This window comes from Anolis sagrei, chromosome 3 (genome assembly GCF_037176765.1).
Source record: "Anolis sagrei isolate rAnoSag1 chromosome 3, rAnoSag1.mat, whole genome shotgun sequence".
Taxonomy (NCBI): Eukaryota; Metazoa; Chordata; class Lepidosauria; order Squamata; family Dactyloidae; genus Anolis; species Anolis sagrei.
In genome coordinates this window covers 219589081-219614736 of record NC_090023.1, presented here as the reverse complement: position 1 = coordinate 219614736, position 25656 = coordinate 219589081, and the positions used below count along the sequence as shown (strand labels likewise).

Sequence of the window (25656 nt, the reverse complement as noted above, 5' to 3'; positions counted from 1 at the left end):
GTAAAATGAGACTTTCATGAGCATTTCAGAATATAATCTGTGGCCCTTGGTTGTTCCCTATTCAGCGGGGAAGGCAATCTGCCCTGGGTTTTAGTCTGAATTTTAAAAGAGCAATCCACAATTCTGAACCTATTTGTGACTAGGGCTGAGCATCATTGATAGCGCCATTAAAGCTTATACTAAAACCTAGAGAACATTTGTTTTTCCGTCAAAGCCACAAGCCAATCACTAAATGCGATGTTAAACTGTTAGCATCCGAGGGCAGAGGAAATATGGAACCCTCTTTACATAGCAAATCAACTACAACTACAGATATGAAAAACTGTGGGGTAATTGTCAGATGAACCTTCACACTGTCAAACCACCAACCATTAGTCTTTCTGCAGTTCTCCAAACTGTCTCCTGCCAGGTGAATTACCACCTCTGGAGAGGTTAATTGATAAGTCATCATTTCAAGGCTGTGTGTGGATGCTAAGGATTCTGATTCATTTAGCAGTAGCTTTAAAATAACTTTGCAAGTGCTTGCTGCTGAAATGCCATATAATAAATGGCCTGCAGAAAAATCTGTCACTTTCACTGCAAACACATCCATCACAAGTCTTTTTTCTTTCTTTCTTTTTTTGGCTCTGAGCATCTTTGACAGGACAGAGTTAAAGCTCTTTTTCAACTGACCCTGTAAACTAAGGACACACATTTCCTACCCAAATCCAAACATACAAATAATCTGAGAAGTAACATTGTCACTCATAATATCCCTGGTCACTTCTGCTTTATGCAAAGATAGAAAATAACTAAAGAAGCTTGCCAATTAGGTGTTGGATTCAGAGCTTGCTTTCTGACTGTGCAACTGATTTGGATCTCTGAGTCATTGGAAATAACAATAACACTTGGCCAATATACTAAAGGCAGCACATTCCATGTCACCTTGGAAGCAAAGCAAGGTCAGCCCTGGTTAGTTCTTGGAAGGGACATGGCTAATCAGGAGATGAGGGCTATATTCCAGAGGAAAGAATGGAAAAAATGTCTTATCTAAGGAAACAGTATGAAATTCATTAAGTTGCCATAAATAAATTGGCAACATGAAGACACACATACATACACAAAGTGGTAGGCATTAAGAGGGGCACTACAGATAGATTGATCAATCTGCTCTCTATGTATTCACTGACAACAGGTCCAAGGACATCTTTTTGAGCTCTTTTGATGCACCTCCCTGGTGAATTACTGGCAGATTTTATAGAATCATAAAGTTGGAAGACCTCGTGGGCCATCCAGTCTAAGAAGCAGGAAAATCACATTACTTTCAGGATTTGGGATAACCCTTTCCAGGCTTACAAGTATCTCTGAGATTCTGTTTCTCGAGATCTTATTTACTACATCATTTAATAAGGCATTTCAGTTCGTTGTAGACAGACTTGAATGCCATCTGGCAACCTTCTTCTGCCCTTCCTGGCTGTACATTCTGTCCAAGCCATTCTTAATTGCAGCAGAACGACAGTCCTTCATTGTTGACTCTCTGATAAAGCTCTTTTTGAATGTCACTTTACCAAAATAGTTTGGGTGCTTCTTTTGTACAACTACAAAGCCTATATCGAGACACATTGAGCAGGCCAGATTTATAAAATCTCCTTTCCAAGCAAAATGGCATTATATGTTTGACTTGCCTTGGAGTAGACATGTAAATCAATTATGAATATATATTTCCAGCAGGCCTTACATTTTAGACAGAGTATATAATCTAATTTTAAAACATCTTTATGGACAGCAGTGGCTCCATTACCAAGCTGTATGTGCACTCTTTCTCTCCTTCCCCTCCCCATATGTAAGCACAAGAAGGAAAGTCCATCATCCTCTGAGGAAATCTATCTCACTTTCAGACAGATCTTACAATAAGTATGTTATTCTAATGCTTTGATAGAATCACATTCCTTGTTATTTGGATCCACTGTTGCATGTTCTAGTCTTTGAAGCAGCAGTAAACATTTCATCCATTGAGATTTATAAAGGTGGCTTTCATGTAATCTCTCAGTCTCCACTTCTCCAAACTAAACCTACCCATCTCCCTAAATTGTTCCTCATAGGGCTTGGTTTTCAGATCTCTGATCATCTTGATTGCCTTCCTCTAGATACGAACAAGTAAATATCCTTATTATTCATATCTTGAATGGAGGTGCCAAGAATTGGATACAGCATCCTAGGTAAGCTCTGAACAAAGCAAAATAGAGTGGCACCACTACTTCCATTGTTCTGGACACTTGTGTTTGCTCCTGTCCTTCATACTGACAGTTTTACCAAAATTGGCAAAAAGTGATAGAGCTACTATGTCATAAAAAAATTCTAACAGTAGAATTAACTTCTGTGTGAACTAGGAAATCCAGTGAGTTGACTCAAACCAGAGTGAAATCTGAATGAGGTAATAAAAACAAATTAACAAATTGTTTTCATGCCCTAGTATTTCTGCATACCTGAGGTTCCCCCATGGGTGTTCAACAGGCATGGGCAAACGAAGGCCCGGCGGCCGATGCAGCCCCCTGGGCACTTACCTCAGGCCCTCTGAGGTAAGTTCCCAGGGCATAAGTACATGGTGGCCCGCCATGTCCTTATGCCAAAAAGATGCAGGAGGAAGGCACGCAGCAGCTGAGAGACCTCTAGAGCACTGTCAGACAACGCATGTCTTGTCCTCCTCCCAGCCTAAAGAGGGTGTAGCGGTTGCATCCTTATGCCAAGAGGACAGATCAAGGAAGTCACGTGGTCAGCTGAGAGCCTTCTGGAGCACTCTCAGCTACTGCCTGTCTTGCCCTCCTCGTGGCATAATGCCAAGAGGACAGCCTAAGGAACAGGGGAGGAAGATCAGGGGAGGGAGGTTGGGGCAGTGGTTGCATGTCTCACCTTCCTCCTGGAATAAAGATGGGGCAAGCAGCCCTGTCCTTATGCTGGGAGGACAACCTGAGGATGACCCAGGCCTTGCCCTAGCCCCTCCTGACCCTTGCCCCTCGCATGCCCGCTCCCAGCAAGTGAATTGCTCCCCTCCTTCCCAGCCTGGCCCTTGCGGCTGGGCCTGCAATGTGGCCCCAAGGCAAAAAAAGTTTGCTCATGCCTAGTGTACAACATTCTCATTTCATTTCAAACATCCTCTATTTCCTTTTTTTAGTTCCTAAATCTATGAGCTGGTAGATAGCAAATTTAGCCATCCCTTATGGATAAACAAATAAAGAATAGCCCAGGGAACCTGAATAGAGATAGCAATCAGTACAAATAGTATTATTTATTTTATTTGCAGTATTTGTATACCACCATTCTCAACCCCAAAGGAGACTCGGGGTGGTTCACAGTGTTGTTAACAATTCAATGCTAAAGTTTGGTGAGAATACTATTTGTACTGCCCTAAAGTTATCATATTCATAAAAGATTTGTGGTGACAGCATATGAGAAGTATAGTAAGAAAAACAGAGCCATGACCATATACGCCTCAAGTAGTCACCTTCTAGATAATATGTAATTGATTTAAAATTAATATCTAGGTAATGGACATTGACTTTTGTCCTGTCTTTTCCTCTTGTCCTGATTCTTGAGAAAAATAATCTTACTCTTCTATAAACAACCCCATTTATATAAATGCAAAAGGTTTTTTTTAAAAAAAAATTAACTGGATTACATATCTAGTTAATTATACCCAACCTAATATAAGTTTCTAGTAGCAGGAGCTTTAAAAAGTGATTGGTCAGCAGAAAGATCATTCTATTTATAATGCAGGAAAGTAGCAACATGCAAGATAAGAATATATATTTTTAATTCCGAGCAGAACACAGGACCTTTTCTTTCTGTATATAGTTCTAATTGATGTTTTGAAACTGAGGAAGAGATGGATGTTCACGCTTTATTTAGCAAGACAGAATATGCTGTAGTCCATACTGTGTGAGCATTCACAAGCTCCAATGCAAATTATTGTTCTTTCATATAATGACCTGAATCTTATTGATTTTCCTAATAAGACTAAAATAATTCAGTTAATGGGAAATTACACAAGTGTTTATTCAGCATTTCAAAACTGATTCAATAAGTCTCTAGCTGAAACTAACCAACAGAATCCAAGCCAATGGCTGAATAGATATTTTCTTAGAACCAATTTAACAGAGGGTATTCCTGAGTGAATTGGCTTAGAATCATTATTATATGCCAGAGCCGTGTTCTTAAAGTGACTTATAGTAAAATTAGCTTTAAAAATACAGACTCAAATGTCATGACATAAAATTAAAACAGAATTAAATAAATTATATTGCTCAAATCTGAGTACCAATATTTTCAAAATACATTGATTAAAAAGCCCAGCATTTACCCATTAGGTATCTGTCCCTCTGAAAGGGCTCAACTGTCAAAAACCCAAATGAATAAAAATAAATATTTGCCTACCAGTGGAAGAACAAGAGGCGGGGGGCCAAGCTAGACTTCTTTGGGAATAATCGCAATCACTATATATTGAATTTTTGAAAGATATGATCAAAATTGGAAGTAGAGCTCTGTTTTAAAACATACCTCGTGGATAAGCAGCTGTAAAGATGGAAAGGATGGGTGCAATGGAAACAGGTCTGAGCTGGCTGACCTATTTCTTTGTCTTTATGCACTTACAGATGCATAAGGGAGATCCCTGGAGTGAGATTTCTCCATCATCTCGCTTAAACATTCTGCTGATGTGTAGCACTAAGCCAGCTGGCCTGTGCAGACTTTCAATGTTGTTCTAACAAAAGAGAATACTGATTTCAATCTGTTTTTTTACCTGCTTGTAGTAGATACCGCAAAGTGGTCTGTGGATAATGCAAGACATAGCTAGGGTGGAGATGGAGCCCTGTTAGTTGCCATAGATTTCCAATATAGGCTTAGTGTCCCTTCCTGTGTTGCCTAGTTAGACTGGAACTTCCTTGATGAAAGGAAGTTTGTGGTCTATCTCTGGCCTTTGAGAGATAGGACACTTCAGAGTTCTATTTTATCCTTTATCCTTGTTTACATGAATCTTCTCAAAGAAGTAATTATAGGTTTTGGAGTAAAATAGGTTACCAAAATACACTTCTATTTCTCATTTCCTTCTACTGATGCTGGGAACCTTGAAAGTCTTGTATAGGCATCTGGAGACAGTTTTAGATAGATGGGGATAATAAAGCCAAGAACAGGATTTGTGGTAGAGAAACTTTTGATCTTCCTAACCAGTGCTGGATAAAGCTTTACTTCCCTTCAAGGACCAGATGTGCAGCTTTGGTCTTAAAATCCAGTGGTACTGGTGGTTGCACTGATATCCAGGAAAAAGATTTTATCAGTTTTGAGTGATCCACTACTTGTGCCTTTATTTAAAGAAATCAAACTTTGACATAGTAATATGTGGACTATAATTCCCATAACTTCTTATCACGTTCATGCTGGTTATGCTTCATGGGATTTCTAGCCTGAAACATTTGCATGGTACTAGGTTGCCTACTATGCCTTGCTGAAGTGACTAGACACCTTTCCCTTTGTTGATGAGATTGGCTTTAAAGAAGGATAAGGAAATGGGCAGAAACATGTTCTAGAAGACCTTTCTTTTCCTTCTCCCTGTTTTTACACCTAGAGAATGAATTCATTAAACTATGTGTCTATACAAGATGTCCGGTTTCACAGCAGTATTAGAGAGACACAAACCCGAGTTATCCTCCAAAAGAGTTCTACAGTGAGGTTGATGTGTCTGTTGGGGTGCTGATGCTGTGAGCTCCCACTTTTGCTGAATATATTTGTTCAAATAAATCATATATCACAAAAATTTCCATAAATGTTGAGTGATACCACGCAGTAAATGCCAAACCCAATGGTTTCACCCCTTGCACTGAGTGAAGTGCGATGCAAGATTGTAACTATAACTTTGAATGGATTCACAAAGTGAATAATTCTGTGTTGACCTTTCAACTCAAAGTACTTGGCATTAATTTAAAAAGATATGGAGCATGTAAGTTATTATAAAACTGATTATAAACATAGATTTAAAATGTCAAAAATGTAAGTCATGGGGATAAGAACACATAATTGAGCTGTTAGAAAATGCAGCCAAATTTGTACATGATGGTACTTAATTTCATTTGCAAAAATAAAGAATGTCTCCCAGCACGACCCATATCAAACCAGCAAGTGAGGCTGTGACACAGAAGTGTAACAAGGGTCCTATATCTCATTTGCCAACAGCACATGCCTCCTACTCTCAGTGTAGCTGATGTTAAGTAAAGTAAGTTCAGGAGCAATTAGGATTGTGGCAATAGTGCCACAATCGTGACTACATAAGGATCATGAATACAAATCAATTTTGTATGCGTAACTTCAAGATATTGCACCCCAACTTGCACATTTTACAATACTCCCACTAGTCGTGTTGCTAAGTAGCAATGTTTTTTTTAAAGCTTTTGTTTTTAAAAGTTTTTTCTGTTTTTCAAATGAGCCTTGCATTTTATTCTCACAAGGCATCCACAGTTACAGTACCTCATTAATAGCAAGCTGTTCTCCGCCGCCACCTGGGTGGCCATAACGATGACTGGAACTTCGGAAGTCATCGTACAAGTCCTCCTCACTTCCCACATCATCACTAGATTTCTCCAACGATCCATCAGCAATTACTAAAATGACAAAAACATATTAAAGGAATTTAGACCAAATCTGAAATGAAAGGAAGCATGGTAGTCAACATGTTTATATCAAGATTATTATAAACTGAAACTATCGTAACATGTATAACAGAAAAGTGTATGAATGTGCCTTCATGTTGCCTACTGACTTATGGTGACCCAAATATGGTTGTTTTTTTTAAAGCAAGAAATACGGCACTCCAAAGTGGTTTTGCCAGTTCGTTCCTCTGAAATATAGCCTACAACACCAGGTATGCATTGGTAGTCTCTGATCCAAGTACTAACCATGGCCTGTTAGCTTCTAAGATCAGATAGAATCTGGTGTCTTTTGAGTATTTAGGCTTAGAGAAGAAAAGAGGTACAGAGCTATAATTTCATAGCTATAACAAACTATCCCACTAGCTGTAAGGTCGAATCAATATTCTGAGCACCTCAGAAAGAAGAGACATGCACTTGTTCTAACAGCTAGCAATTTTACAACGCAGCATTACCGTCAGCTATCTTATGTCTAGCTATCTTGCAAAGTGCATGTGCACTCTTATTCACGCTAACCAATTAACAGGTTATGTAGTGTTACACTGTAAGTATATGAAAAAATGTCCTGATGTTGTTAAGAGTATAAACTGAGAGGCATGAAGTATCCAGTTTATCTAAGACATTAAGTTAATTACCTGACAATGCTGGTCTAACTTACTGGCATTGAGGGTTCAAAATCTGAGCAGGGACATGCCTTGCCTTTCCATTTCAGAGTTGCCCTGCTCTGCTTGGACTATGTGTCACTCTTGCTTATAAGACCGATAGTGATGTACATGATGAACAGTCAGCAGTAGTTCTGTAGCCCTGAACTATCTTGGAATGTATGATCACCTAAAGCCACAAATGTTCCTGTTTTCAGTGTTTCTAGTTTCAGTGTTCAGTGACAGAACAACTCTTTTGCATATAGAAAACCAAGAGCTATTTCCTGGACTCTCCAGACAGACTATGAGAAAATCCTTGGCAAGTCTAGTTAAATATGGAAAAGATCCTTGTCTGAACCCCTAGATAACCACTTTCAAACTCTTGTTGAGAGTATAGGAACAGGCTGCAATGCACATAAGACTGTGCTATGTGTTGTAACATACAACTAAAAAAGTGTACCCGCTGTTATCATACCTGGATGATACTTACTGGGAGGAAACTATATGAAAGCCCAAGCAATCGCTGATTACCAATAATCGAAATATTTTCTGTTGGCTCTGTATGTCTCCTAACCCAATGTGTTTCTTAGGTTTTGTGATATGGAGCGCTGGCAAATTCTCCTCTAATTTGCCAGGGATTGCTACCATGTTTGTGCCCATCACTTGCACTTATTTCTTTCTTGTTTGCATTTGATGGTTCTCAGACCAGCACCAGACCATGGATCAGCATTATGAGTAGCATACTCCACAAATCACCATTTTGTCTCATAAATCACCATTTTGGGCTGTGAGTGACCACTCTCTCACTAACTTTAGCTGGTAGACTGTGAAGTGGGAAAGAAGCAGACCCTACATGAGGTCTGCCTACTCATGAATTAGGTCAAAACCTTAGAAACAACAGAAGCCAAAGCATGGTATTCAGGCTTTTGAGAACAGCAATACTTGCCAGGAGGAGAGGCTCTTTAGACTGAAGTATTTCTTTTGAGGTTGTTCCCTTCTTCTCAACACGACATTGCATTGTTTTGTCGCATGTTTCCATCATACTTTCTCTTTACAGACCGCCTCTGCCTGTTCCCATTACTGAACTCTATAATTTTCAGCTTGAAGACAAATGTCTCCCGTCATCTTTAAAGCTTTCTGTTTTTTGTTCCCCTCACCTCAGTTGCTATATGATTTGCACTTAGATGAAAAAGAAAAAAGTTATGGCTTGTGTTGAGACGTGCTCCATTTCTCCTAAGCTCCCTCGTTACTCATGTATCATTGCCAAACACACATTTGTTTGCCTAGCTTAACTCTTTTTGGGGGATCAGCTGCTTCAGTTTTCCAGGCTGTTTTGCAAAATGTTATATTACCCTAAAAGAACTGCTCAAGCTTAGCAAAAGAAAGCAGCAGTGGCAGTTTCTGCCAACTCTTCTGCTGCTTGCGGCAACACCAAAGAGGAGGCTCGAATGCCATGATGAAAATAAGTAAAAGAGAAGGCCTCCTCACCCCACCCCCTGCTATAATACAAATTAGAACATCCAAAATGTCAAGGGGCTGCTGGAAGGGGAAAATGTACAAAAAATGCCTGCTGATTTATTTTCAAATTTCCAGAAATAATGACTCTATGCTTCTAATAAGTAACCACAGATTTACAGCATAGTTTGTCAAAGTGAAGAGCATGGGGCACATGGAGCCCTTAAGACTCCACATGTGGCTCGAGAAGCTTCTAAGAAGTTTCCTAAAGCTCCAAGACTTCCAATGTTTTAAATAGGTTGGTTTGGGGAAGATCTTCGCCCTCCAAAATCAGCTCAAGGCCTTCAAACAGTTTATAAACAACACTGTGATTCCCTTTCACTCCAATCATGGCTGGCAAGATTATTGAATAATTACAAGTAGGAGAATACTCTTCTTAGTGGGAATTATATGACCCCCAGTAGGCCTAATCAGCAAGGACAATGATGAAGATAGAAACTGTATTTCAATAACATCGGAGGGCCATACAATCCTCATCCTTGCACTGAAATCAGTGGCATAGTTTCGGTTTTTCTCATTGATTCAGGAGTGCTACATCTTTTGACAGCAGAGGCATTCTAAAATGCAAAATATATAGCACTATATAAACTCAAAGGAAAAAAGATCAATAGTATTTCATCAGTATACGAAGACTTGGTTCCAAAGATCACCTTCAATTTCATATAGCAAAGCAGAATTTATTTACATCTTCTCTGTTGAACTGTGCTCAGGGCAGATCTTAGAACAGCTATTTTGTTGGGTTAGAACTCCCAGCATCTTGGAGATATCCTAGTCATTGATAGGGGCTGCAATCCAAAAAAGCGCTTTTACAAACTCTAGGGGAAGCCTCTTCTTTCCTAAGAGATTATTTACATGTCAGGATACATAATAAACTATTAGGGTTCTTATGCCTAAAATAAATCACACCAGTGTTTTTCAAACTATTTCTTTTGCCCTTTAAATAATTTTTAGCTTACTTAAAGCTCTCCTACGGAAGTAAACCAACAAGAGACTGGTGGCTAGGTGCAAGGTTTAACAGCCACAGGAGCAAGCATTAGGAATGTGCAAAACTGCTTTAGCCACATTTGCCAATTATAAATTCAACTGAAGATGACTTCTTAATGAAAGGATCATAACTGCTCAGGGGCTAAATTTCCTAATGGTAGCAGATCCTGTCTGATCTTGGAAGCTAAGCAGAGACAACCCATCAATGAATACCAGGTGTATTCTCTATGCACGAAACCACCTTTTCTAGCCTAATATTTCTGTGCAGAAATATTATTTTCTTAACAAAAGTGCTGTTTATTGTAGAAAATGCAATTCACTTGGTATAAAACACAACTGAACCAAGAACTCTTGATCTGTTAATTGTCTCTTTTTAACTTAATTTAATTCATGCTTCTGATTTCACACTTCAAAAATGTGTTAAAACCACAGAACACATCCCGGGATAATCAGTTGCATAAACATTGTGCCAAACTTTTATGTCTATCCATCAGTAACAGCTTGACCATAATGAATAGGAGATCCTGAAGTCTGTAGTTGCACAACCCTAACATTTTCCAGACTCTGGAGGTATGACACCCACATGCTCCTAATCCCAGACAATGTATAAGGCTGTCTGTATCCTGAGTTACCTGTTGCGAGGCAAAGCATTCAGGTATGGCTGACAAATCATTGTTTGATAGACATAAATATGGCTGGAAATGATTAACATGCCACCTACATTTTTGGACTCTCTTTGTGGACATGGCTATTGGTACTGTCATAATGAATACCTACACTTCAGAATTTGCCACAAGGAAAAGAGATATTTTCCTATCACATTTCCATCAGACTTTGGGCAAAATACTCTCGGTGGGGTTCCCCTTCCTGAAACCTTCCTCACTCTGGACCCCTGCTACCATTATTAGATGTTTGTCTTGCATTCTCTGGGCATAGTTAATATATATCATATGGAAGCAAGTTGAGAATGCTGTTTCATGTCTTCATTCTTGGCTTGGCTTGCATGTGGAAAGAACAGAATGAGAGCAAGCACCACTAGGAAAAGAAGAAGCAGAGCCAAGATGCTCCAGGGCCCAGGAATTGGTCTGTTGCTCAATAGAGTGCCTTGGCAGGGTGCCCCCAATGCTGTCCTTGCTTTCAATGTAGCTAGGGTTCCTATATTTCAAGGCCAAGCCCTTCATCTCCATTCTCATGGCAGGAGGAGGAATCTTAAGATAACAGCACTTCCTTTAAAGCTGTCTATGTGTATATGTTTAATATAAATGTGTGTAGTGAGCATATGATGCACTTGCGTGCATTTGTACGTGAGTATTAGGCTGAGATCCTGCACCAAACAGATAGCCACAATGTTATCCATGTGTTTTCACTCCTTTTTGGACCCATGAATCCCACCTTAATTTAAGCCAGTCAGCCATCAGAGTGATAGTTTTGCTGGTGAGTGCCACACTGCAATATGGCTTGATGCTGGGAGGATCAGAGGCAGGAACTCTTGCATGGCCCTGAAGAATCTTTTCTTCACAGCCAACCCACCAGTGAAACAGACCTCCTTCACTCTACACACCTGATTGGCTTTTAAGGTGAGTTTTAGGATACCGTATATACTTGAGTATAAGCCGACCCAAATATAAGCTGAGGCACCTAATTTTACCGCGAAAAAACCTTGGAAAATGGATTGACTCGAGTATAAGCCAAGGGTGGGAAATGCAGCAGCTACTGGTAAATTTCAAAATAAAAATAGATACCAATACAATTACATTAACTGAGGCATTGGAAGGTTGCATGTTTTTGAATATTTACATTAAACTGTAATTTAAGATAAGACTGCCCAACTCTGATTAAACCGTTATTCTAACCTTCTTCAATGTAAATGTGCTTACGTTTCTTTTCAATAATAATAGACAGTAAAATAATAAATGTAATAACAACAATAATAGAGTAAAATAATTGAAATGTAATAATAACAGTAATAAGAGTAAAATAATAAATGTAACAACAATAGAGTAAAATAATAAATATAATAATAACAATAATAACTAGAGCAAAATTCTAAATGTAATAATAATAATAATAATAATAATAATAATAGAGTAAAGTAATAAATAACCTTGACTCAAGTATAAGCCGAGAGGTACTTTTTCAGCCTAAAAAAGGAACAGAAAAACTAGGCTTATACTCGAGTATATGCAGTAGTAATTCATGGTCATAGACATTATCACAAATGGGAGTACAAACCACTTACAAAGTACTGAGTTCAAATTATGACATCCTAAAACTACCATACAACATTGTAACTGGTGAACAGAATTTCAGCCTTAGTCTTTTTTATTTAAATGGCATTCTTTGTGAAACTCTGATGGATGGTTAACATATAATGCTTAAATGCACAGCAGGTACCTTCCCCTTGTAACATCATTCTTGTGGCATCACCAGGACACAGCCCTGTGACATCCCAAGATCTCAGATTTTGTCCTAGCCCTAAAATCTCACAGCATGGAATAATCTCAGCCTGGCATGTATATATATAGCTGGCTCTTCTCTTGGTCTGAACAAACTTGATTTTGAACAGGGTCTCACTATGTACATAATACACAGACACTCTCCAAGTTATAAACAAGATAGGGTCTGTCGGCTTGTCCTTAAGCTGAATTTATTTGTAAGTTGGAACAGAAACATTATAAGTGTAACTACAGCTTATATATATATACACACATACATATATACACACATATTTGTATGTATGCATGCATGCATTGGATAGCATAGACAAGGGTTAACACTCTGTGGTATTTGTTTTGTTGTATGTGCCCCTGTTCAGAAGAATTCACCTCACTTTCTGTCCCTGTGATCATTGAATTTTGACAAATTTCACCTGTTGTGGAGACAAGGATTGGTGAGAAAGCTTTAGTGGAGATACCTTTTTCTCATGATAACTCTTCCAGGAGTGAATTTCACTTCCTAGGGGTAGATTCCTCTCACTTCTTGTTGTTGCACCACTGTTCTTAACTATGAGTCATTTGTAAGTCAGATATTTGTAACTCAGGGACTGCCTGTATATAATACTGAGGATGCCTTCCCCTTTCACACCTCTTTTCAGAGAATCCAAATGTTGATACAGGATATGGAAGAAGAGCCCAATATAATAAAAACCATGATAGTTAATGGAAAATGTGATGCTTACACAGAATTTTGAATTTTTCAAGTATTTCTTTTTCCTCACTCACATACATTCCCGCAGGCTTATTGAAGATGCTGTGTTTAATTATTCTGCATTTGAGAGCCCCATATCTCTAAAAATAAAAGTCAAGAGAAATATTTTCCACAATATCTGACAGGAGGCATTCTAGTCAAGAGCCAAAATATCTTTTCAGTTTTGGAGGAAGCAGCAGTCGTACACCCGGTACAAAGAGCTTTATGTTTTTTTCGTCTCTCAGACCTCACTGTTCCTTTGCACTTTTCTGCCTCAGCCCATTAATGGGCAAGCTCACTTGTCATGAGGAAGCTGGCTGGGTGGTAACCATAACAGTCTGTTTCCAAATATTCACCCAAGGCCTAAATATAGGCATCTTTTATCTTTCCATTTCTATTTTGCACTGTACCATATATGTCACTACAATATATGTCACTACAATTGGTATTAAAATTGACCATTACAGCTGGTGGTTTTATAATCACATCAAGAACATACAGGTTTCTGTGGAGTGCTATGACCTGCAAGACCCTGTTCTTGCCAGCTCTAATCATTATATCTATAAACACAAAACATCCCTCAAACACCCATAATTCTAAAGTTTTGGAAAAAACTATAAGCACCTAGAGATGCCAAGATATTCCATTCATTCATCAATCAATTGTATCTTTAAAATAAATTTCCTATATGGTTAAAACTAACATGTGAAAGCTAGAAGACTCAATGACAACAATAGGGAGGGGGCAGGTGAATCAACAACAGCTTTGGGTGGAGCAATTTTCAGAAAAACAATAGCAAGGAGAAGATTTAATGCCTCTCTCCTTAAACCATGATCCTGATCCATATCCATGAATCACAGATATGCACAAACACATACCTCTGATTGTATACATGGCTGATTGATGCGAGGAATATCAACCATGAGTTCAAATGCCTTGTTAAGGCAACATCTAGTATGCCTCTAAGACAGCATTTCTCAACCTGGAGGTCTGATGGTCTTAGGAACCCCTTTGGCAGAGAATGCTGAAGATCTCGCCGCCTGTCCTTCTCTTCTTTTTTGGAAACAGACAGCAAACCCCCCCACCAAAAGCCCTCCTCCGCTGTGGTTGGCTGGCCTCGCATGTGCATGTGCCAGTGAGGGAGAGCGTGTGAGGCTGGAAGGAGGCTCATGCCAGTGAGTCCCTTCAAGGCATGGAGGTTCTGTGTGGGCAGTTTGGCCTAATTCGATTGTTGGTAGGGTTCAGAATGCTCTTTGATTGTAGGTGAACTCTAAATCCCAGCATCAAGGTCTATTTTCCCCAAACTCCACCAGTGTTCACATTTGGGCATATTGAGTGTTCATGCCAAGTTTAGTCTAGACCCATTATTGTTTGAGTCCACAATGCTCTCTGAATGCAAGTGAACTACAACTCCAAAACTCAAAGTCAATGCCCAATAAACCCTTCCAGTATTTTCTGTTGGTCATAAGAGTTCTGTGTGCCAAGTTTGATTCAGTTCCATCATTAGTGGAATTCAGAATGCTCTTTGATTGTAGGTTAACTATAAATCTCTGCAACTACAACTCCCAAATGATAAAATCAATGCCCCCCAACCCCACCAGCATTCAAATATGGACGTATCGAGTATTTGTGCCAAATTTGGTCCAGTGAATGAAAACACATCCTGCATATCAGATATTTGCATTACAATTCATAACAGTAGCAAAATTACAGTTATGAAGTAGCAACAAAAATATGTTTATGGTTGGAGGTCACCACAACATGAAGAACTGTATTAAGGGGTCATGGCATTAGGAAGGTTGCGAAAGAGTTGGCCTTTAGGAGGTGCAGTGAACAGACAGTGCTTTCCAATGAGGACAGAAGATTGAAATTTCTACATGCTCTGCATGAAGCAAACTGTAATCTGAACAAGATAATTAAACCTGCTGAATATCTAAGGAATACTTTACACATCTCCCAGTTGTGTTACATTCTACTTCTATGGTCATATTCACCTACAATTCCTCTATGTGACATTTGCTAATGCATTTCTTTCCTGCCCTGTCTATGTTCATCAGTTTATATAATCATTTTCTACAACCATTTTGCTCCTTTTACATTTACGAAACATGTTTTAACTGGAAAGAGATGGTATAAAGAAATCAGAGGGTCATCGAGGCAGGGGGGAACAAACGAATCCCACCGCTGCCACCAATATAAAGGAAATTAAAGAATATCTGAGGCAGGGGGGACAAACAAACCCACCTCTGCCACCCCTATAAAGGAATTAAAGGGATATCGAGGCAGGGTGGACACAACAGATCGCACCTCTGCCCTTAGATATAGCGTGGAACAAAGGCTGAGCCTAAGTGACCGAAGTATTTGGTAGAAATAGCTGCCACCACCTCAGAAATTGCTGGCCTGAGGAACCAAAAAGGGTGTGAATGTATTTTAAAGTAAAAGGATGTTTGAGCTTTTAGACTTCTGTGGCTGACTGGACTTCAGAAATGTATTGAGAGAATGATTTCTGAGGGAAACGAATGGATTGAGGCGAACAACAGTTAAGAGTAAACTAATAAAGAGTTTATTTTGAGCTTAATATGAACAGCAACTCAATGGAATGAGTGGTACAAAATCTTGATGCAGTTATAGAACCTTGGTTACTAAAATCAAACAGTTCTCTCTGACAGGATAGCTTTTTCAGCTCTGAGTCTTTTCACCAAACTGTTCTTCTTCAAGACACAGTTTCTCTCAGAGCACAGACCTCAGTCTGCCTCTCACACAGGGTTATAAGGTATCTTTGAAACCTCTCTTAGGCTCAATAAGACACAGCTCTCCTTTACTAGTCTTTCTAACCTAGTAAAGCTCTAGCTTAATGTCTTCACCTTATTCCCTAACCTAGAGACTAGCTAAAAGCCCTTCCCTTTCTGTCAGTTCCCTGCTGTAACTTCCTTCTCTCCCTAAAAATCCAACTCTCTCTGTCTAACTCTTAAACTCTTCTCCCCTTTCTGTCAGACAAGACAGCTCCTTTCCCTCTCTTCAGCTGACTCCACCCCTAATTGCTACACCCAATCGGGAGTCAGCCTGACTCCTCCTCCTTCTCTGCTCAACAACCAGGAGGCCAGCCACTGCCATGCAGGCTTCGGCCTAGCCGACTAAAAGGTAGATTTATTACAGATGGCATTGACTGTATCTTTTTTATATACCCACGTGAAGAATGTTAATGGAAAATATAACTGTGGGCCAGAAAGAAGAGAACTTGGAAATACTAGTTTTTGGACTAGGATCCTAGGGGTTGAGATCCAAAAGCTATTTCCAAACTGTGATACAGACAATGTAGTCATGGGTGTATGATTTGTGCAATTCAGATGTCGGCAAGACACAAGACTGTATTGGGCATGGTAGTATGCTAGTATCTGCACAGTAATATTCAAAGTGTTTACCAAAACAAGCCTCTACCACACTGGTAGAGGAAACAATGGCTAGGACATTGGATCATGAAAATCTAATGAAAATTCATAATAATGGAAGGGATTTTATAGCTTAATTACAATATTCATTTTTATTTTACCACTCACTGACTTTAGCTCTCGGTATCTGCACAGCAAAGTGCTTACTGTAACAAGGGACCGGATTTAGTGTGGACTGACTATGTCACTCCTACTATTTACTGGAATAAATAACACAAAAATCAGATGTTGGAGACATATGGGATACTGCTAATGAAAACAGATAGTTAACATGTGGGCTTTGAGGTGTGGAGTTTGCCTGTTTCCTGTGCACAGCAGGAGTTGCAATACTAAAAGCAAGACATTTTGCTTTAAGAAAATAGTTGTTTTTCTAGTGTCTGCTTCTCTTTCCTGCAGAAACTTTGATGACATTCATCAAAGCGTAAAAGAATTATAATATAATTCATTGCCTCTGATACCACTTTGCAATAAATAAACCCAGACCTTGTTAGAACAGTAAGTGTTGCTTGGAGCTGTAATACTTTTCCAACTGAATTTTGTCACTAACTACATTCACAGATGCATGAATTCTCATTAATAGGTAGCAACTTAAAAAATCAAATACAAGCTGGCTCTCTTGGTCAAGCAGCACAAATTTGTCACATTGCATGAGTTTCAAAATGCAGAGATACTAAAGGCCCAGTTCAAAGATGCACACCTGTAGTCTTCCATGGAGCCTGACATTTCCAAAATGACAATAGAGCAAAATAATTATAGCTAGAAGGTAAGGATGGCAAGACTTTCCACCTACACATAACACTCTTTAAAAGGTGAAGAGATCAAAATCAATACAGAGAACACATTGACAGCCAAATGAATAGCTAGGCCAATTATTCCGCTTCCCCCACCCAAGTATAATAAATGCCAAATACATTCTTCCTGCAAGATGGAAGAAAATTGTCTCTTTTTTAAAAAAGCAATCAAGACACTTGTTTATTTCACAGACTTTTTCGAACATGGACATGCAACATACCATAGCTACAAAAGGCTTCACACTATTTAAATTGAAATGAATGAACAGCTAAAATGAACAAAAGAGCAGTATGAATTAGAATAAAGGACTACGTAGCCAAGTTCAAGGAGATACCTACAAAAAGTCCATAAGTAGGACACCAGTGCAGTAGCAGCATCCAACTTGTGTTCCTCAATAACTGACATGAAGAGGTATACCACCTCCAAAACTGGAGATCACTCACATCAACATATAGCTTTGTGTGTGTACCTTCAAATCACCTGCCAATATATGTTGACCCTATGGATTTCATAGTTTTAATAGAGGTGCTTTTGCCAGTTCCATCATCTGAAATATAACCTACAGCACCTGTTATTCATTGATAGGATCTCATCTATGTACTAACTATATATTGTCAAAGGCTTTCATAGCTGGAATCACTGGGCTGCTGTGAGTTTTCCGGGCTGCATGGCCATTCCAGAAGCATTCTCTGCTGACCTTTCGCCAACATCAGTTTGTGAAGTCTTCCTTGATTCATGTTTGGTGGTCTCTATGTAGACTTGCCTACAGCTGCATGGTATACAGTAGACTCTTGCAGAAGTGAGAGGATCCCTCTTGTTCTTTGCTGAACGTAGCATTGGTTGGATTTTCTTAATGGGTCTGCAGATAGTTTGTAGATTGTGTTTCTTCATCAGCTTCCCTATGCAGCCAGTGGTTCCATTGATGTATGGTAAGAACACTTGTCCTCTGGGTGGATCTTTGTCTTTACTCTCGTGGCTTGTTCTTGGTATTGCAACTCTTCTGATGTCTTTGGAGTATATCATGCAGCTGTAAACAAGTCTACATAGGGACCACCAAATGCAGTGCCCACACACAAATCAAGGAACATGGAAGGCACTGCAGATTAATTCAACCACAGAAGTCAGTCATAGCAGAGCACCTGATGAACCAACCTAAACAAAGCATATTATTTGAGAACACAGAAATGCTGGACTATTCTAACAACCTCTATGTCAGACTACACAGAGAAGCCACTGAAATCCAGAAGCATGTGGACAATTTCAACAGGAAGAAGAAAACCATGAAAATGTACAAAATATGGCTACTAGTATTTTTTTTAAAAAAAAATTCTAAAATCAGGACAGTAAATAAAGAGGAACACTAAAAAAAAGGGGGGGGGATTTCTGACATGAAACAACCAGGGCCAGCTAACACCTCCCAACAAACAATTCCTCCAGGCAGGAAGCAGCCAAGCTTTGAAGCTGCAAGGCCATTCAGTACTAATCAATGTAGACAACTGCTACAGTCACACTTGCCTCAAGCAGTTAAGAGTTCTTTCTCCCACCCTGGACATTCCACAGATATATAAATCTCACTTGCCCAGATCTCAAAACCTCTGAGGATATCCTGCCATAAATGTGGGTGAAACGTCAGGAGAGAATGCTTCTGGAACATACATCCCGGAAAACTCACTGTAACCTGGATCTACTCTGCCATATAATCCAGATTATCAAATCAGAGCAACCCTATGTACTAACTGACTTTGCTTAGCTTCCAAATTCAGAAAAGATCTTAATTTTCTCTCCTGTGAAGCTTAGGCTGGCCTTTAAGATATTTAAACTACAAACAGTCTTATCCTGCATTCATTGGACTCCCTTCATGAATTTGTCCTCCTCTCCTTTAAAGCTATCCTGGTTAATTTCCATGAGAACATTTTATAATTTAGTAATGTGCTATGTGTACAAATTCTTACTTTGCAAACCAGTCTTCAAACTCAAACCAAAAGCCTATGCAGAACCTTATTTATTTTCATATCACAAACAACCATACCATTAAGTAGACCTCATATCATGTCCCAAGAAAACCTGTGCCATAGTGAAGTTTTCTTTCCTGGGCTAGGCTTCATCTAGGTTGAGTTTTCTGTTCAATTTTTGTACCACATTTCTTTGAAGAGCTCTAGTGACCCAAGAAGTGTGTCGTTTTATCTTATTTATCACAGGCCAAGCCATCTCCTGGGAAGAGATGCTGTCAGTTCTCATTGTGCTCAAGACGGTGACATTGAGAGGAAATGCTGGCTGCTATTTTTGTTTATCACAGTGCAGAAACTCCCAAGGGGAAATAAACAGCAATGTCCATCTCTTTAGAGCAAAAAGTTTTATTCCCCTTAACCAGAAAGGAAAACACTTTGTGGTTTATCATTGTTTTACTTTGGATACTTGGTGGAGATGCACACCTTAATACAATGGCAGATGTCTTAACTGAGACCATTATTTGTATCTTTTTTGGATCCCATAACATTCCATTTCACTACCACAATGGTGAAAATATACTTTATAATCCGAGGCTTTAATGTCACTGCATTGCATCTGAAAAATGTTTCTGTATCTATGAAAGCTCATGGTATAGGGGAAAAAACAGTCTTAAAGGTGCTGCTACATTCCTTTTTATTTCCTCCTATTTATTTATATAGATTTTCTGTGTCAGTTTGCAGAGGAATATCTGCATGAAATAATGCAATGCATGAGCTGAAAGGAAAGGGATTTTGCCATAACAAATACTACTGTAATAGTGTGTGTGTTCTGGGCACCCCATAAGTACATATTGGGAGGAACTATCACACTTAAGAGGCAAAACCAGCAGCTAAAGTTATAAAAACTTTAAGAAAACTACATAGTTGATAGAAAAGAGACTGAAATCCTTCCTCTTACTAGTCTAAACTCATTCTCCGGAGAGCAAAGGAAATGGAAAATTCCAGGAAATGGGATGGAAACTTGAGAAGAGATATGACTCTTCTTCTTGAGAAGAGGTAAGAGTATCAGTCTAAACATCAAAGATAGGAATGGGGGCAGGATAGATGGATCTAAAGAGCGGATCAAAGACAAGAGTTGTGATGGCATGCCTGAGTCTTTGGGAAAGCTATATTGTCTGGCTTTACTTGGGGGCTATCTGTATACCTTCTGTTAAGATTAAGACCCTTAGCAGACAGAGGCACTTTGAGGCAAGGTGAAAAGATAACCAAATGAGTTTACCGAAACAAGATAAATAAAGGGTTAACTCCACCAGGGACAATCATAAGGTAACTTAAAACAATGCATTACAAAAGGAGACTTTGCTGGTTGTAGTCATCTTTCTGGAACCTTTGAAAGTCTTGCCTCTGGTGTAAAGCAATGGTTTATAAGTCGTTGCTTGCAAACTTTCTTTATTTTCTCTCCTGTGAAGCTTAGGCTGGCTAAAAGCTTCTGTTGTCCTTTGGACTGTTGGTATAATAATATTCCTAAATGCAGGTGCTAAGAATGCCTGTTTGAATTGCTTGGGCCTAGGATTAGCTGACAATCCCAAGTCTAAATCACAGTAGCTCTGCTATAGAAAAAAGGGAGGAATCCAGCAAGAGAGCTCTATATAGGGAAATGGAATAGGCCAACTAAGATTGGCCTCGGGGGGGGGGGGGGGGCAATCTTAGTTGGCCTACTCCATCCAAAAACTAATACAAACTTTCCTAAAACATGGAAATCCATAATAAACCAATTCATCTCAAAAGTGCTATTAGATTCTTCCTTTTCTCCCCCTCCCTCCCTTTTCAATTTATATGGGAAGTCCAAATCATGGATATTAAATTATTCTTCAGATGTAAGAACACACACATGGTATCTTGTAACAAGCTAGACTTAGTACCTCTTTTAGGTAAGGTAAAGGTTTTTCCCGACATTAAGTCCATTCGTATTCGACTCTGGGAGTTGGTGCTCATCTCTATTTCTAAGCCAAAGAGCCGGCATTGTCCATAGACACCTCCAAGGTCATGTGGCTGGCACAACTGCATAGATCACCTTTATCTTCCTGCCAGAGCGGTACCTATTGATCTACTCATATTTGCATGTTTTTGAACTGCTAGGTTGGCAGAAACTGGGGCTAATAGAAGGAGCTCACCCCGCTACCCACATTTGAACCTGCACCCTTTCAATCAGCAAGATCAGCAGTTCAGAGCTTTAACCCACTGTGCCACCGGGGGCTCCCTTATATCTAAACAAATCAACACAGAACATTGAGTTTCAGAGAATCTGTCTTTTTTTTTTCCAGTATACTATATGGTATGTTAAAGTAATATCTGTGGAAGGATACCATGCACATTCTCAGATATCACCAAGGAGCATTTTATTTCAGAAGAAAAACAAGAAAACCTTCCAATGTGCATTATATAGGACGGCACTAATACATAATGTAAGATCTATAGTACAGTCTTGGAAAATTGCAGTTTGCCATAGTTTTCAATTTTACAGGTAACTATTATTATAATTACAGAGCTAACAGCCTGGCCTGCCTTAGAAGGGGTGCCATCAGTCAAAGTGTTAGACCTGATGAAAGGGAGAGGCTGTGAGAAGCAGAGAAATGCAAAGATCAGAGGCCACACTGGTACATGGTCAAGAAAAGGTCACAAGCTCTCAAATGTATTTCTGACAATGAGTAGAATGAACTATAAACAGAGACAGTAGGATACAAAAATTCAGACATGAGAATACCAAACTGCAATGTTCCCCAGTTCCTTGAGTGCTGTGCAGGCTCTTGGAGAATTCACTTGAATAATTAATTTAAACACACACACACACACACACACAAACATTTCTTAAGTAGAGGGATTTGAATAAGTGCTATATATACATTGTACTACCTAGGTACACACACAAACATTTCTTAAGAATTGGCATTTGAATAAATTCTATAATTGCAGTGTACCATCTTGGTACTGAACTGTGAACCAATTAACTGGCAACTCTTTCTTTTTGCCCTCCGAGATGGCAGGAAGTAGGAGGAATATGTGACAAGGTACCAAGTACTTCGTAATTTGGTGGAATGATTCAGCAGCATCAACACCACCTTATTCAGCTATAGAGACAAAGAAGCCCAAAGATCATTTTAATTTGTTGCCCCAGTGCTCCGCCTTGATTCTAGTTCTGTTTAAACTGGCACGAAACTGATGGAAGCGTAACTTCCTTCCTCAAAATAGTGCTACCCATACATCCCTTACAACATAACTTTATACACACACACATCTCATAAAGAATTTTAATTAGTCATATTCAAATCAATATTTTATTAAAGGAAACATCTTGTTGGGTCTGCATTTAGAAACTTTCTAAGACTGCCTTACAAATTAAAATTAAAATTAAAAATTACGTTTTTCATTTTCGGCAATCAAATTGAACTTGGACAGGCATTTATGATGGCATATAAATAAAAAATGTTATTATTATATATTTGCAATAACATCCCTTAAAATATCATTGCTACAAGGAACCATTAAGGTAACTTGTGAGTTGAGCGAACTCTAAACTGAAATAGAAAATAACTGGGCTTAGGTCTTATGATAACACAAGGACTGGGAAGCTGTCAATTGATTGAGGAAAACAGCATGAGAACAATCCTAGAGTTTGGGTAAAACCTGGGTGAACAGGTAATAGGACAACTAGATCCAAGAAGAAACCAAACCATTATTGATGGCAAGGTATGGCCAGATCTGTTCAGCAGGTATCACCATTTCTACATGAACTTGTACCCCAAGTGTCCTGATAATAATAATAATAATAGGCACTGGGAGCAGTGCCTAAAGACCTTGGCCTGCACTTAAACATAATCAGCGCTGACAAAATTACCATATGTCAGCTGCAAAAGGCTACCCTACTGGGATCTGCATGCATTACTCGCCAATACAACACATAGAATCATAGAGTTGGAAGAGACCTCATGATGTTCTTCATGGGCCATCCAGTCCAACCCCCTGGCAAGAAGCAGGAAAATTGCATTCAAAGCACCACAGACACCACCCTAGTCCAAGACACTTGAGAAGTGTCTGACGCGTGATCCAATATAACAGTGATCTTGTTTGCTCTGTATTGACCTTGTTGTGTTTCTAATAATAATAACAACAACAACAACTTTATTTTTGTATCCCGCCTCCATCTCCCCGAAGGGACTCAGGGTGCGTTACAAGGGGACAAGCCCGATCAACATAGTTAAAATATAATGCACTAAAGTACATAAAACAATATCATAAAACAATACAAAACAAACAACAAAACAACAAAATATCAAAGTATAAAACAACCCTCGAGCAAACAACCTATGACATGAGTAGTAAACAGTTTCTTGGCTCGGGTGGGCAGCGTAGTGCTAATCAGTAGTGAGGACAGGGCAGATGGATAAAGTGCAAAAGCCAGATGACAAAATTACGAATGGAGGGCAATAGGGCAGTAGGTAGAGAACAGTAGTGAAGTGCAAGGACTAGGTTTTGGGTAATAGCTGGATGCCAAAATTATCTGGGGAACTGTCTAATCAAAAACATTGTGGAACATCCACATTTTTAGATCTCTACGGAATGTGGCCAGAGTGGGTACCAGCCTAATCTCCCTGGGGAGAGAGTTCCAGAGCTGGAGGGCACCACTGAGAAGGCCCTCTCTCTCGTTCCCACCAACTGCACGTGTGACGGGGGTGGGGGTGAGAGGAGAGCCTCCCCAGATATTAGAGATCATGCAGGTTTATAGGGGATGATGTGGTCACAAAGTTAGGCAGGTCTTGAACCTTTTAGGGCTTTGTAGGTGATAAACCTGCACCTTGAATTGAGACCGGAAACTTATCGGCAGCCAGTGGAGCTTTTTGAACAGGGTGTGGACTGCTCCCTGTAATTCGCTCCAGTTAACAACCTGGCCACCAACCTTTGCACTAACTGCAGTTTCTGGACCCTCTTCAAAGGCAGCCCCACATAGAGTGCATTACAGCAGTCCAACCTGGAGGTAACTAAGACATAGACTACCATAGTCAAGTCAGACTTCTTGAGGTACGGTCACAGCTGGCACACAAGCTTTAATTGCAGACACAAATTCCTTAGCTACATTATATATGACAAATAAGTGGTTTTTCCAGCCACATGTTTTTGATGTTCTTCAACAAGGCTCATGCATTACAATACTAATATACCACTTCCTACCTTACTCTAAATAGAACAATGAGTCCAAATGTGAGCACCCAACATCTCTTTCTGGTTCCTTCCTCTCGATCCTGGCTTTTTGCTATACACAAGTGAATGCTATCATGGTGAGCCAAAGAAATGGTGGCATCTGGGAAGGAGTGGAAATGGTTTCCCGGGTTTTAAAGCCACTTTGCAAACAAAAACCATACTTTCTCCTCTCTAATGCCACTTGAGATCTATCTCCCTGCCTAGAGACTCAAACAAACACAGCAACTCCCTGAGCCTTCAGCTGGCATCCTGAGACCCACAAATCCCACTGCACCAATCCAATTTTCCTGCTTCCAAGTTAAAACAGAAACACCAGGAGACCTCTTCACAGATATCATGTGTCACATCTTTTTGTACTATGAATAAAGATTTCTAAGAAAGCAGAGCACAGAAAAGGCAAGTTCATGACTGTGCTCAACAATGTTATACCCACAGCAATTGTTTGCCTTATTTCCAGAGCAACTGAATTGTTAAGCCAAAACATTTCATGCAGACTTCATGCATCTGGAGTCAAAGGAAATGAAGTGGGATGCGGGGTCCCTAAAAGATCACAATTTCTTTTTCAAACGTGCATTTTGGAAGCAAGCCTGTGAATTGGGCTGATAAATCTGCGGATTTTCAGATTCATTGGAGAAGACAGATCTCTGCTACACCTAAGCAGGCTTCTTCTCCTGGACGTACCTTTCTGTGGATGAATACGCCCAAATGATCTCTTTGAGTAAGGAAAAGGCTGCCACTTCCTGGAAACCTACCAGTTTTAATACAAATGCATAAAATGCAGGGACAGCAGAGCTTTCTCTGATATAATCCCAAAGCTGCTTAGGGGACAAGATAAAAATCAAATTGTCCCCGTGCATGTTCATTTTTATGCACAATAACATCTGGCATGCTTGATGCCACAGCATATTAAGGTGACCTTCAGCATAAAATGCTTAAAAGGATAGAAAGGCATATTCATCTTTCTTTTTATTAAAGAAAAAAGATGTCTTGCTGATGATGGACAGTTTACTGTCCCTAAATAACCTCATGGAAATTTATTGAGGGGGGATGCAGCCTTGAAGCCCTCTCCTTGAATGCAAATAATGACTTACTGCAAGACTTCCCCATCACTGCCGAAGACCTTAATTCTGTAAGATACCTACTGGGCACGAGCAAAACCTAAGCTTTCACTAACATAGAATTAAAGCCCTGAAGCATTCAAACCTTGGTTCTT

At 39.5% G+C, this 25656-nt stretch overlaps 1 protein-coding gene across 1 annotated transcript in view; it reads right to left on the bottom strand.

Annotated features, from left to right (window-relative positions):
* Nucleotides 1-25656, bottom strand: part of ARHGEF4 (Rho guanine nucleotide exchange factor 4) — a 239972-nt gene that overhangs the window by 63946 nt on the left and 150370 nt on the right. Inside the window, exon 6 of the mRNA XM_060768163.2 lies at nucleotides 6493-6626. Within this exon, the coding sequence (XP_060624146.2) occupies nucleotides 6493-6626 (134 nt within the window). The remainder of the gene's footprint in view (nucleotides 1-6492; nucleotides 6627-25656) is intronic.